The 14,212-nt window shown below is 32.7% G+C and overlaps 2 protein-coding genes across 7 annotated transcripts; one reads left to right on the plus strand and one right to left on the minus strand.

Annotated features, from left to right (window-relative positions):
• Positions 1-1,320: 1,320 nt before the first annotated feature.
• Positions 1,321-4,543, plus strand: LOC141702163 (putative F-box/kelch-repeat protein At3g17280). Of its 6 annotated transcripts, XR_012567040.1 has the most exons (4): positions 1,321-1,490; positions 1,664-3,066; positions 3,191-3,298; positions 3,689-4,543. XR_012567040.1 is itself a non-coding variant. In XM_074505867.1 (3 exons), the coding sequence occupies exons 2-3, from the start codon at positions 1,718-1,720 to the stop codon at positions 3,204-3,206; spliced, it is 1,365 nt and encodes a 454-aa protein (XP_074361968.1). In that variant the 5' UTR covers positions 1,321-1,551; positions 1,664-1,717; the 3' UTR covers positions 3,207-3,470. The 6 variants fall into 6 exon arrangements, 5 of the variants coding, with proteins under 5 accessions (XP_074361968.1, XP_074361967.1, XP_074361969.1 ...); XM_074505867.1 differs by lacking the exon at positions 3,689-4,543 and having other exon boundaries at positions 1,321-1,551; positions 3,191-3,470; XM_074505866.1 differs by lacking the exon at positions 3,689-4,543 and having other exon boundaries at positions 3,191-3,470.
• Positions 4,544-9,835: 5,292 nt separating this feature from the next.
• LOC141702165 (auxin-binding protein T85) lies at positions 9,836-13,216 on the minus strand. Its single transcript, XM_074505871.1, has 5 exons — positions 13,030-13,216; positions 12,321-12,427; positions 11,776-11,979; positions 10,600-10,667; positions 9,836-10,132 (listed from the first exon to the last, which is right to left on the minus strand). Exons 1-5 carry the CDS (start codon positions 13,115-13,117, stop codon positions 10,018-10,020), a joined length of 582 nt encoding a protein of 193 aa, XP_074361972.1. The 5' UTR covers positions 13,118-13,216; the 3' UTR covers positions 9,836-10,017.
• Between the last annotated feature and the right edge of the window lie 996 nt (positions 13,217-14,212).

Here is a 14,212-nt window from a genome sequence, read left to right on the forward strand (position 1 = left end):
CTATAACTTGTGCGATGCACAGACTGATTATATCTTTTGTAATTTTTTATTTTAATAATTTATAAAAATAAATTATAAGAAATAATAATCATATATTATTTAGATTAATGAAATTAAAATATTTACATATTATTGTGTATGTATTATATTATTGAAGCATTCAAAATTTAAATAGTTAAAATTTTAAAAAGTTCTCCTATCACAGCCCGTAGATCGCTTTGCTATAAGAAGGCGAGAGGCTGCAGTTACGCGGATGATTTGATATTGATTTTTTAAAAATTATTTTTTATTTGTTTCTTGATTTATTATTTTTTTGTTATATTATAATTTAAGTTATTAAAATTACTTTTAAAAGTGTTTGGTTTCCGACAAAAGAGGCAAGAAAAAAGTTGAGTGCGATTAGATTTTAAGTTGAATAATAATTCATAGAATTCGTAGTTATATTGGATACATGATTTATTTTTAATTAAATAATATTTTTTAAACTTTATTCCGGAAGGTAATAACATACTTTTTACGAATGTGTTAATCAAAAGAAACAATATTTTGCTTATAATAGTATAGTATAGATAAATTAATTAGTTTGTTATATTATAATTTAAATAACTAAAATTAGTTTTGGAAGTGTTTGGTTCCCTACAAAAGAGATATAAAGAAGTTGAGCATGATTACAAATTAAGTTGAATAATAATTCATAGAGTTTGTAGTTATATTAGATACATGATTTAATTTTTAATTAAATTATATTTTTTAAACTTTGCTTTTGGAAGGTGTTAACATACCGTGCGATGCACGGGCTGATTATAATATTTGCAATTTGCTAATTATATAAAAAATAAATTATAAAAGATAATAATTAGGTATTATTGAAATTAAGAAAGTTAATTTTTTGAATGTGTGGTGATACTGATGGATTTAAAATATGAATTAAAAATTTGAATTATTTTTAAATATTAAAATTAAGTTTGGAAGTATTTGGTTTCCTGTACAAGAGATGCAAAAAGAAGTTTAGGGCAATTAGAAGTTAAGTTGAATTGTAGTTCATAGAATTTATAATTATATTAGATACATTATTTTTGTTTTAACTTTATTTCGGAAGGAAGGTGTTAACATACTTTAGGAAGGTGACGAAACGAAATCATAGTACTCCCCCGGTCCCCTCAATTCTTTAGGGTTCGACACGCAGTTTAATGCTCTTATTAAATTTTTTTCAAAATTTTTTTCAATTTTTTCAAAATTTTTTCTTCTAAATAAAATTATAATGTTCAAACTTTTATAAAAAAAAAATAAATTACGGAACTATACTTTATAGAGTTAAAATACGTTTGTCAAAATCAATGTAAAGCTTTGAGGGCAAAGGAGTTAGTATAATATAGATTGATAATTGATTGATAATTTTGGTTATTTTCCTTGTTTCTACCCTTATTAGATTAACATCACCATCGCGTTTTACCACTTTTCTCGCCTTCTCGTCGGGAAAAATTATTCCGGTAAGTGTGCTGTTATTTGCGTTTGATTGAGAGACGACGAAGTTGTAATTGATTGCTTTGGGTAAATTATGATTTTATAATTATTGTTGTTTTTTGGTAAAAATATAATTGCGCCTACCAACTGTTTGATAAATTGCAAAACATAATACAGAGTTATTTTTTGTTGATTGTAGTTGTAGGTTGCCACTTAAGTTGCATTTGATCACTGTTGTATTTGAAATTACAATATGCATGGCAGCAGTAGCAGTATGGATAAACCTATTATATGTTATCAGCGAAGATCAAAATGCATCATTCGAGACGATTCAGAAGGAGATAAGCAGCTGCAACAGATTGTGTCACCATGCATTGGGAGAAAGAGGACGAGGATGGGAGAAATAAAGAATGTGACACTTCCGGAAGATATACTCTACAATGAAATAGTCTCTCGACTACCATTAAAATTTATACTACGATGTCGTCGTGTTTGTAAGTCTTGGAATTCTCGTTTCTCCACTTCCGATTTCGTAAATTCTCACCTCACTCATCAACTACAAGATAAACAAGAAGATGATGATGATCTTATTATAACTAAGTGTTTTGCTGTGGACGAGGGAATAAGCATTCTTTCACACACCAATGAATTTCCTGTCCGGTCTGTGCCATGCGTTTGTGACACCATTCTTGGTTCCATTAATGGTTTGATTTTAATGTGTTCCACTCGGGGAAGAAGATTTTGTTTGTGGAATCCCGCTGTAGGTCAAGTAAAGTTCTTCTGTATGCCCCCGCCTCGCTATCATCCTACCAAGGATGAATGTGAACACTTTGTTGGAGGATTTTGTTGGGATCGTGTGCAAAACGATTACAAGGTCTTGATGTTCTGCTATGAATCGACAAGAACTCCCCCTAGCCAACTTTGTATTTACTCATTTAATTCTGCTACTTGGACTCGATTGTGTATCCCTCAGCATCCCAAGTTGAGGGGACCTATAGCTAATCCTAATTTGATGGTGCATCCCTCTACCATTGTCAAGGGAACTCCTTACTGGAGTTACTCAGAAAACAGGACTTATCCTGGAAAGAGGCACGAGCGTAAGTTCTTCTGTACATTCAAGTTTGTTCCAGAAATCAAAGAGTTTAGGTTCTTGCCTGATTTCCATACCAGAAGTTCTGACGAAAGCAATTTTGTAGTCAATGCCGATGATCGTGTTGTTCGTATGTCCTATGAAAAAATACGTGGTGAAGAGACTTTGGTAAAAATCTATTCTTTGGACAACGACGATAGTGGTACCTGGAGTAAGATGTACACTATCGGACCCATGTCTCTTGCCTTGGGATGTTGGCCGTCGCATTGTTATAAGAATGGTGGTGAAATATTGATCTATAAACATAGAGGTCCATTTTCTTTATATGATCCCAAAACAAAAGAAACTAAGGAATTTGATGGGTCCATTAGTACTGTTAATGCCAACAGAATTAGAATGTATTACAGTTACACGCCAAGTTTAATCTGTGTTCGAGGAATGGAGTCCATGCAGAACTTGTCTATAAAGAATGGATCCGAGACATATAGCTTTGTAAAAAGCATCTCCCCGAGGTAACTTACTCAGCCTTGTTAATAAAATTTCCTAAAACTTTAATTATAATTTATTGAAGTATTACCATCAATATCAATTGCTTTGACACCTTAGTATTCTAATTAGTTGCTTGCTTCTTGACAGATTTACTCGTGATTAATGAAGCCAGCAAAATGGATCTGAAAAGGTGGAAGTGTTGATGCTAACGAAAGTCTGAAATGTGGCCCTGGCAAGGAAGAAGGAGGACTAGTGGTATTTTAATTATAAGTTAAAGCACTCTATATTTATGAAGTTTGATGAATTAAGTTTTTTTAATAATTTATATTTAAATTAATCAGATGTAAGCGAGTTTAATTTCAAATTATTTTAAATTGAGTGCTGAGTATTTTTATTTAAAATGGTTGTTGTGATTGTTATTATAGTACACCTGCTTGTTTTTTCATAACTAGTTCGTCACCTGTACTATTGCTAATGGTTAATTTGTCTGAATATGTGATCACTTTCTTATGACCTACTTCTTGCGTGTAGAATATTAAAGCATCAGTATGAATTGCTATTCTGATATCTCACTCAAAGGCTTTGACCGCCGACTTGTCTCTCCTTAATCTCCTACATTATTTAAAATGTTTTAAAATATTTCAGGTTGTTATGCCTGTATTATTTTAAATCTCTTTGCTGCTTGTCAGTTGTCATGCCTCATGTATCACCCCAAGGCCCAAACAAAAAACGTTCCAGGTTGGGAAAATTGAACAAGCTAAGGCCATGTTTGTTTCAAAGCGAACATGCTTAAAAATCCAAGGAACATGGTTGATCGGTTTCCCTTCTGTAAGTTGGCTCTATAAAATGATTTCCTCATCAACTAGGATTATTCAGGAAAACGAACACTATTTTCCTGTTAAACGTTAAAACTTGTCAAACTATGTTCAAACATTTTCCCAACATCATTCGTCTGTTTTTCTCAGAAAAGAAAAGAAATTTAACAGTTACTGTCTACAAATTTTACTCTATAATCGAGTCTTCTATAAGCAAGTTTGTATCTCCAATTTATCTTACTACTTTAAATTTGTACCCAATTTCATTTAGTTCTTTAAATCATATGAGATGTTTGATGAATTGATGTTGCCTTAATTGATACAGATTACATATAGCTGTTATATGCTTGTTTATGGTGCATATATCCTCAGACCTTAATTCACACTTGCTATTTGGAGACCTAATGTTTGGCCAGCATCCTTCAGTGCAATGTCCTTTGCGCCCCAACAGTAGAGCATGTGACATCCTATCAATAGTAGTCTAACTATACATAGCCATTTAGTCTCCACCTATTTATATTAAGCATACATCTCTGGGCTTCCTCTTGTTCAAAAGCAGAACACTTCAACTGCGGGGAAGGGAATCCAGACCATTCAAAAACAGAAATAAACGAGACTCTTCCTTCTGTACGGCTATGCCTTCCAACCATTTAACTACATCAGGAACTGGATTAGCAACAGCAGACAACAGATTTAAAGTGTCTAGTTCTTCCCATACAGCTTTCATCTAAGTGTAATACTCCGTAATTAAAGCATTGTTTTGTTTGAGCTCATTGAAATCATGACACAACTTATACTTCCTACTACCATCAGTCAAAGAGAAACCCTTTTTAAGATTATTCCATGCATCTTTGGCACTAGTCATGTACATAATCAACTTCTTGATAGTGGGTGAAAGTGAAACATTGTTTGTTAACCAGGCAATGCCTATATTAATTATTACATGTTTCACATCTCAGCCTTAGTATCATTATTCCTAGGATATGACAGAAACCAAGCTTACATTTTGAAGAAGAGTTTATCTCCATTGGTCAACGCTAAGCTCTGTAATCAGAGTAGCCTTGAAGCTTATCTACTTGAGACGAGTTGGTGTTGTCTGAAGCTTGAAGAAACAAAGCCGTCATCATATCTAGATATGTTAATCTTCCAGCCATTGTAGATCTGCCAGAGACTTGAAAATTTTACACTGTAAAGACGGATGATAACTACAAAAAGGTTGAAATTCTATGACTCTTAACATTGATAATCAAAGTATATCCATGCTGCAAAGAAGAATTTCACATTGAATCTGTCTAAATAATGAGTTTTGTCCTTTCTTATTTTCTTGGAAGTGCTACAGATAAGTTCATCCGAGAGAGGTTGAACCAATCTATTATTCTCTTGGTCCGCAAGTGCCTGACTTTTAATCTTCCCAAAATCTATAGGGTTACTGTTGTTTTTAAATTCCAGATTCTCCTGAAAAACTCCACAGTCACACGGGAGACCTGATCTTGGCCATAAAGGGCTTTGTCCAATTCCAAGCAAGCCTTTAGTTCCTACTGCCTTAACAAAACATTATCTGGATTACTTGACATATCCTCCTGGATGTCATAAATTAATTTGTGTTCTACTATTTTTTAGGTTCAGGGATGCAGATTTTCTGAAGAGGCTTTCTTGTGTTTACAATTGAACCGACTTATGTAAGCTCGAATAGGTACCTTTTCATTTACTAATCAATCTGTAATATTACCTAACAATATCAAAATTCTGTAATTAACCAACTATATCAAAATTTGAAGTTTAGCTTGAACATGGTGGTCACGGGTGCATAAGCAGGGTGTGTGGTGGGGATTGGGGAACGGTTCCATGGTACCTGGTGCAAATAGTTTCAGGACTTCAGCATCATTTTTTAGTAATGAATAGTTAATTGTTATGCACTCATGCTGTAGGCTTACAACCCTCAATGTAACAGATAAGCTGCATACTACTTGGGCTTAGCTACATCGACACAAAGCTCTTAATCTTCAATGAAGTTTTATGCTTTTCTGTTTCAGGAGGATGGAACCAATCGGGTAAATGTGTTTGATACCCAATATGCCTCAGGTTTTAAATTTACAGTTAAGAAGGAAGTAACTGACAGATTAGAGAGATCCCTCGTCACAGGAACACTATATATAATGGCCTGGGTCTCGGGTTCCTATTCTTCTGATTAGAGTCTAGATGAGCACCGAATTGCTCCAGTAAACTTATCAAAGAGACAATCATATAAGAAGAAACTTACGATAAGTTCATATGCAGGAGCTTGTGTCAAGAGAACTGGAGAAGTTGTACCGATTTGCACTCAGTTGACAGTTGTTGGTGAGGATTTATCTTCGGCATCATAATCCAGCCTTTTGTTCCTTTCAAGCTTCAAGTTCTTATACTATCATGACATGCATTACTAATATTTACATGGTCAATCACAAGGTTTTTTCAAGCTAGAGGATATTACAAGTACTTCTCACTCAATGATGAATTTGCTTTATTTAAAATGATGTATCTACTAATATGCTAGTTCAGTTTCCCTTGTTCAACCAACAATGACAAGTGGTCGAAATAGAAATTTATCTGATTTGTACATGTCTGCTACTAGAAAAATTACGACAATGGTAATTTAACTTCTTCAAGAAGTATACAGTTTTGTTCTGTTGGATTTCGGTTTCGAGAGGCCCTTATTTCAAAATATCCCCAGTCTTCAGTGCACTTGCTTTTGTTGTTGAATTATTTCTCATTCATCCACTTTCTACTTAACCCCAGTCCTTTCGGACTACCTGATTCCCTTTTAATTATTTGAAGCCTATCATTTCCCCTTTAAATCTTAAGCATCACACAACCCCTATATAAATTAACTTCTTAGGCCAACTTTTTGGTTGATTTTCCCCCCAATATTCTGGAAGAATATATAAGATTGTTATCCACGATAGCAGCTAGATCGACTTGGAATAAAGACTGCTTTAGTGATCCCTGTAGGGGTTCCTTGGTATAGATCAGATTTTAGTGTGCTTTGTTTTTTTGCTGTCTAATCGTATCCTAATGTTTCATTTTGCTTTACATGCATACTAATCTCTTTCAGGCTGTTAAAGATCGCAGAGTTAGAGTCCAAGTCAAAAACTACACAAACACCCTATTTTTTTTTTTTGCTAAATTACAGACACCCTATTTAATGTTAGTGTGGCTTAAAATGTCCTTCCAGGATCTGTTAAGTTGTCTCAATAGGGTTATGTGCAATTTATAGTATTCTTCTGATCACTCTGCTACACTCTGCTATCCTAAGCACTCGAAGTATTCAGGACAGAGCTAGGGATCAACAGGAGAGGGGTGTATCAACTGACCATAAATAGTCTTATCGTAACATTTAATTCAAAAATAAGAAGATCAATTGTTTAAAAAAAAATTTGGTAAAATGTGAAGTTTGTCGTTGAAATACTGTTTTGCTGGTTATTTTTTAGGTTTTGCAACTGTCCCTCTGCTCTGTGCTTTGCTCACAATTTATATCCGATGTAATATATTGATGGCTATGATTTGCAGGTGGTATATGAACTTATGTGCAGCTTTTTCACCAATAATCTGCAGAAGGTATACCAACATATGTGCATCTTCATCACACTTAAAACACTGTCTACTTGGTCAAAGAATGTATTTACGGACGTTTTGCTAGCTAGACCTTTCTAGACCTCAGTAGGGATTTTAAATCTTTGACCAAGATCTCAGCTGATAAGTATCTAGAACTATGGATTGGTTATATCTAGCTTCACCGTCTGTCACTCATGATTCTTTTCTCCTGAGAGCAACCTTGTCGTTTATTGTAGCATAAATGTAACAAAAATTTACTGAATTACGTTGTAAATAAATTACGGTATTTTTCCCATCTGATGCGTGATGTTATATATCATACATGTAATCAACATTTGTTAGGTTTAATCTCAAGAAAACATGAAAAAATGCTTCAAGGGTTTCAAGTTTGTTTACAAGTTGAGTTAGAACAGACATATGATATGTTGGCCAAAGAGTGAACATAAGTTAGTGCTTGGCTACTGTTAGTATCTATCCGGCACATAATTGGTTGGTTCATCTTGAATATGTTTTGAACCATTTTATCCAACTATTTTGTACTTCTTTTAATGAGGTACAACTCAAAAGTTGAGAAAAAGTGCAGCTCTAAGTATCAGGGTTTATTTGATGCATATTAACTTAATATAAAGCTTCTATATATTCCTTGCGTTTGGTAAACGCAATTGAAAATCAACATCAGGAGGGTTGAAATTATGAGCCTAATCTTTGATTAACAAGTGATTAGAATTGATTCCTCCGACTCCTCATGTCATTGTAACATGATTATTTGATTTCTTAATTATGCTCACATGATAATCGTGTATTAAGCTAGGTCCTACTGCAGAATCTAGCAAGCTTACATGCAGGATTGCAGTAAGGTTTCTGCCATGATTATAGTATCAGCATACAAATATTCAATAGTCTCGTCTACTTTCAAGTCACAAAACATTTCACCTTGTGCAATACTCTACTTTCGAGTGAGACGTTTTGAAAACTTTGATGTGTATGTGACAAAGCTTTGTAACGATATATGTGAAGTACTTATGAAAGCTGACAGATACAATCAAGATTCAAACATTAACAAATAAAATCTTAAGTTTTAAGTGGTATATTACTGGTTCATGTTTGTATCTTAAGTTACACTTCTCCTGTGAGACAGGGATATAAAGAGTACATTGAACATATTATACTATTAAAACATCTTTGTTCTCATGTATGATTAAAAGTTTTGGTATTTTATCTTTTGACTAACAAAGCCAATAAAGCAATGAGAAAAGAACAGGAGGGCAAAAAATGATGCTTCATCCAAACTATCTGCATGCCTTTAGCAGGAGCAGTATATTTTACTTACCTCTCTTTTCAAGAATAGAATCATGCAATCAAGAAGTCACTTTTAGTTTCTAATAAATTCAATCTTCCCCGCAAATCAAATCCAAGTCTCTATTTTTCTTTTGTTTTTGGTGCATCTGATATTTGCACAAAAGATGCAGAAGAAAAATGAGATGAATATCAAGAAGTCCCAGAAGACTGGCATTTGCCATAGGCTATACACTTTTATTTTCAACACCTTTTTTTCTCCTACCCCCAAAGCTGTGACCATGGGTCACACTCTGAATTCAAACAATGAGCATCAAATGCTTCTTAAAGATCAATCGAGACTTCAAGACTCGAATTTAGTTACTTCTTCAGAGATTTTGGTTGAGTTTCGACATAATATTGGTTCGAGTAATCAGAAAGAAAATGATGAAAATTCAAGAGTTGAGATTATACAGCCACAAGAAGTCCAAGAAACAAAATTTGGAGGAGATTTAAGTGCCATTTCTTTTATTAAGGTCAAAGGGAAAGAACCTAAAAAGATGGTAACCATCGAAGAATTTGCAGGGAAATTTCAAAAAGATAGTAGTGAAGAGCAGCAACAGCAACAGCAGAGAAATATGAACATATCAAGAGACGAGCCTCATTCGATTAAGAAACACAGAGTTCCAAGACTTCTAACAGTTGATACAAACATTAATGAGAAATCAGCAGCCTTCATACGCAAGAAGAAGGCAGCTATGGAGAGGGAACTACAGCACTGATGTTGAAGATTTATAGTTAGTCTGTAGTAAGCAAACTGGTAGATATTATGCTACACATTGCTGCTAATTAACACTCACAACTGGGAAATAATTGCTATTTCAAATTGAAAGTGTTCTAGATGCGAGTTGTTGAAGTAACAGTGGTTTCTTTTGTTATTATGCTTAATTTATGCTTTCTGTGGTCAAACATTACAATGTAATAGATAAGTACTGTGGTTTATAGTTTTTACCCTTACAATCCCGTTAAATGAATCAACTGAAAGCCTGGGGAAAAAAGTGATTTCAAGCCGTAAATCACTTTTGATCTTAAAAAGAACAAAAACACGAACTTCAGCCATCAAACAAAATTTTTTCTTTACAATTTACAAGCTCATGTAATCTCAGTTTTACAACTTTGAAATAAGAACTAGAGATGTCTTTAATGTACAATAGCTTGTGTTACAGCCCAACAGCTAGCTAGAGGCGTCTTGATTAGTAATTCGACAAATTAACAAAAGTGCAGTTACAGAAGTCAAAGCTCATCATTTTCAGAAGTCTCATTATTTTCGTAGCATTTTTCATCCCAGTAGTAAGGAAACTTCAACTGTGCTGCTGTGTGTGGCATGTACCAGTCCGCATACATGAACCTGAAAAACATTTGTTAAGTTCTAAATATTAGCAACTAATGCATGCGGGCACACGACTTAAATGGAATTATCATCCTCGGAAGGATAAAGTAAAATGTATAACATTAAACTTTTTAGTTCTGGGTAATCTTTTTGTGAAAATTTAAAAAGTTAAACATAACAATCTCAAATATTATGCTCTTTGAATCAACTAATTTGAAGAAATAGACTCTTTATAACTGTATAATGATCAAAAGGTAGTGAAAAAGGACAACTACAATATACAAACTAGGGATCAAGTAATTCATGAACAAATACACGTGATTTTAGAAGCTAAATTATTGGTGACTGCAGCTTCTTCAATATATGTAAAAATTAAACAAAGAATGCCACCGGCATACTTACCTCAGTGAAGAAGATAAAATGAAACCAACCATTTCCTTGCTAACTTAAACCTGATCAAATGGTGTGAGAGATAATTTACTTACACTTTGACAGGTGGTCGAGATATAATGACTAAAACTTGCAGATCCTCATGTTCTCCTGTATTAAGAATCTGTGACAACAAATCATTTTTAAAAATCAGATAAAACAAACACCATTTGCAAAATTACAATGCACGTTTATCAGGTATAATTGTCTAGAGTATCCTGATCTCAGTATCTCATACGTTAGTATGATTTGTCTATGACTCCCAACCCATAACTTATCTTATTTCTTATACTAATCGGTTCCCACAATCTATATAAAACAAAGAAGCAACAGGTTTTTGTTCTATCTCTTTAATCTTTTTAGGGCTAATATATTCCTTACTGATTTGCGTCATATATCCAGATCATTGTCAGAGGCCAGTTCCAGGAGTAATAGAATTTGTTTTTATTGAACATTCTTTACCATATGATTTGCCCTTCCCATATTTTACTTTCTGGTTCTAGTTTACTTATATTTCTTTTTACCTCAAATTATGTCTCACGTTCTGTTCATATTACTATTTCTAAAGGATGATATATTGGGTAGGTTTGATGTAAGAAAAGGAAAGTGAGAGCAAATCATGTGCGCTTCTTACACTCATGTCAAAATTACGTCCCCGTATAATGAACATTGAACAGATTTTCAAAGTCTTTCCAATATAAAGCATTTCTATCAAAATTCTACTTTCTGGGAAAGCTCAAACATGCAAAAAATGATCTCTTTGCTCTTTCACTTCTGTCACTTCAATTTAATCTAATTTCGTAAAAGACAAAAATTACTCTCATAGAAAGATCTTGCAACAAAAGAGGAGCTTAAAAAATTATAAGCTAAATCATGAGTGATTAGACAGGATTAACATTTAGTCGTTTGTCATGTTCATTTTAAGACACGCACCTACCTAAGCCTGTTGTCTTGGCTAAACTACTTCTCAAAATATTCTAAAAACTCGCAAAATCCTCCATGAAGATTTTAATTAGAGAGAACCTCTGACCCAATGCATACAGGTTACTGTCAGATTAGTTTAATTGCCGTAACTCATCTTGAATTAAGTGAATATGACCTCTTATACTACATGCATAAATTTACTCAAACCTATATATTACATGTGCATTCAACACGTTAGCTAAATAAACTGAATGCTTCAGATAAACATCAGTGCAAATGGAAAAAAACCGATCTGTAATAAAGTTCACCTGGTGAGCATCATTAACAGGAACATGAAATGTGCTATTTGTGAAGATGGGAAATTCTAGGGGCTTCCCAGGGAACTTTGTGTGTGTATTGGAGGCAATATAGAGCATTCCACTCCCCTTCAGAACAACAAAAACTTCTTCACAGGAGTGTCTGTGGATTGGTGTGTGTGTTCCTGGGGCAAATGTTTGCAGCCATACCTCAATCTGTTAAGAGAAGATCATATTGAGTATATAAGCATAGATATATTATTTACTCATAAAATTAAGCAAATAGTCCACATCACTTTTTAGTTCTCAATTTGCAAGTAAATGTTTTTAGTGGAAACACACTTTAGACGGTCTTTAGAAATTCCTTCAACATTAACATTCTCGGTCGTGTGCATCTATCACATACAACTTACGAGGAGAAAAGAATGCTTGCTGGTTCACATTCACTCTAGATGAAAAACTACGCATCTTTGAGTAATTTCAAGAACCAATGGGCCACATTGCAAGACAGAAAATAATATAATAAAACTAGAAAAATAGAAGATGACAGCTTATACCTCTTTCATGCCATGTAGAAGTGAACCAGCAAGTGTAGTGTGTAGAAAACCAGGTCTACCATAGTTATCTTGTGGAAGCTCAGTAATATTTCTCACCAACGGTATTCCTGCATGATAAATGAACCTCAAAATCTCCAGTACAAGACAATATAAACTTTAACCAGAACAAATCAACAAACACAGAACGGAACCCGAACTTACATTATCCTATACCTATTCCATGTTCTTAACCACATTATTTCAAAACTGGTATTAACAAAACCCCCTAACTATTAAACGTAATCACAACGCCAAACTGAACCAACATCAGGTACAATCGCACAAACACAAGACCCAGTCTGCGTATCTTAGAATCTAATTCTTTCAGCATATTTCATATAGTATCTTCCACTCAACTCATAATTGCGCACTGGTGCATCATTATAAAATTTCTACATTTAACCTTGCAATCCATTCCACCACAATAACTCTGCAAATATTTACCATTTTAGAACTACATCTATCAATCAAAACCCAAAATTAAAGAATTAAAAAGTAATTAATTTTCTTGAAAAAAAAAACAGCAGTGCTTCAAGAACTAGGCTATTGAGCAAAAGAAACAAAACCCATATAAATAATCACTCAAAAATCAAAACCCAAAATCAATATTACAAAAGAACAACATATGATAAATTCAGGTGAAAAAAATGAGGAAAAAAGGTAAACTAACCATTGATTGAACATCGTGATGCGTGTACAGTTACAGATAATATACATAGAGTTGTAAGTGTATACGAAATGACGATAGCTTCTCTCATTTCTCGCTAATTTACGCTGAAATTCTGCTTCAGATATATTTATGTACACTCTCCACACACATCGTACCCGAATTCTGCAAATCAATCTATTTGGGTACAGGCTTTATTGCCCCTTTTCTTTTTCTAAAAGCGGAGAATGATCAAAATTGGGTCAAAAATTATTTTTTTGAAAATTAAAAATAACACGGATTATTTATTCAAAATTGAGTTAATCGGTCAAAATTAATTATATTGATATAAAATTTTAAAAATATATAGAAAAAAATGTAAACTTGTAAAAAGTTTAAGAAAAATATTATTTCTCGTACACATAATTTTTATTTTAAACGATTAAATAATAATTTTTTTTAATTTTTAGTCTCAAATTGAACTCAATTCATAAGTTAAATCTTAAAAATTATATTTATTTTGATAATAATAATATTACATATCAAATTTATTTGTATAAATATATAATTATTTATATATGTAAAATCATAATTAATTAATTAATTATATAAATTAATATTTATATATCAATAATATTAAATTAGTTCTTATTTATTGACCAGATTAATCATTTCTTCCCTGTTAATCCCACGACGGTGCATTAACCAACTAAGTCTCTTTCACTTTCCACAACCACTATTTTTTTGGAATTTGTATCATCATTTTGGTTTTAAGCCAATTTTTTCTATTTTCTTTATGATAACTGATGTTTTAAAAGTTCTCGATATAACCGATTAATCAAGGATTAATTATTTACAAGTCGCTCGACCGGTTTAATTTTTAATATTCTATTAATTATTATGAGTTTTTTAGAAGATACTACTTTTAATTAAAATATGAATAATTATGGAATTTATATCTATATATATTTGCTTAATAAATAACTAATATAATCATAATAAATATTTTAAATAATATTTTAAATTAAATTACATCTGAGTTTTACTTCGATTATTATTTTCCATTAATCCTAAATCGGTAGCTCAACCAATTTTGTACGATTCCCGATTTTTATAACATTAGCGATATTTGATAAAAGTGATTAAATTAAAGTGTTTATGTTTTAAAACAAAAATAAGACCCAAAAAGATTAAGTTCAAATTGTAA

The sequence above is a fragment of the Apium graveolens genome, unplaced genomic scaffold (genome assembly GCF_009905375.1).
Source record: "Apium graveolens cultivar Ventura unplaced genomic scaffold, ASM990537v1 ctg4715, whole genome shotgun sequence".
Taxonomy (NCBI): Eukaryota; Viridiplantae; Streptophyta; class Magnoliopsida; order Apiales; family Apiaceae; genus Apium; species Apium graveolens.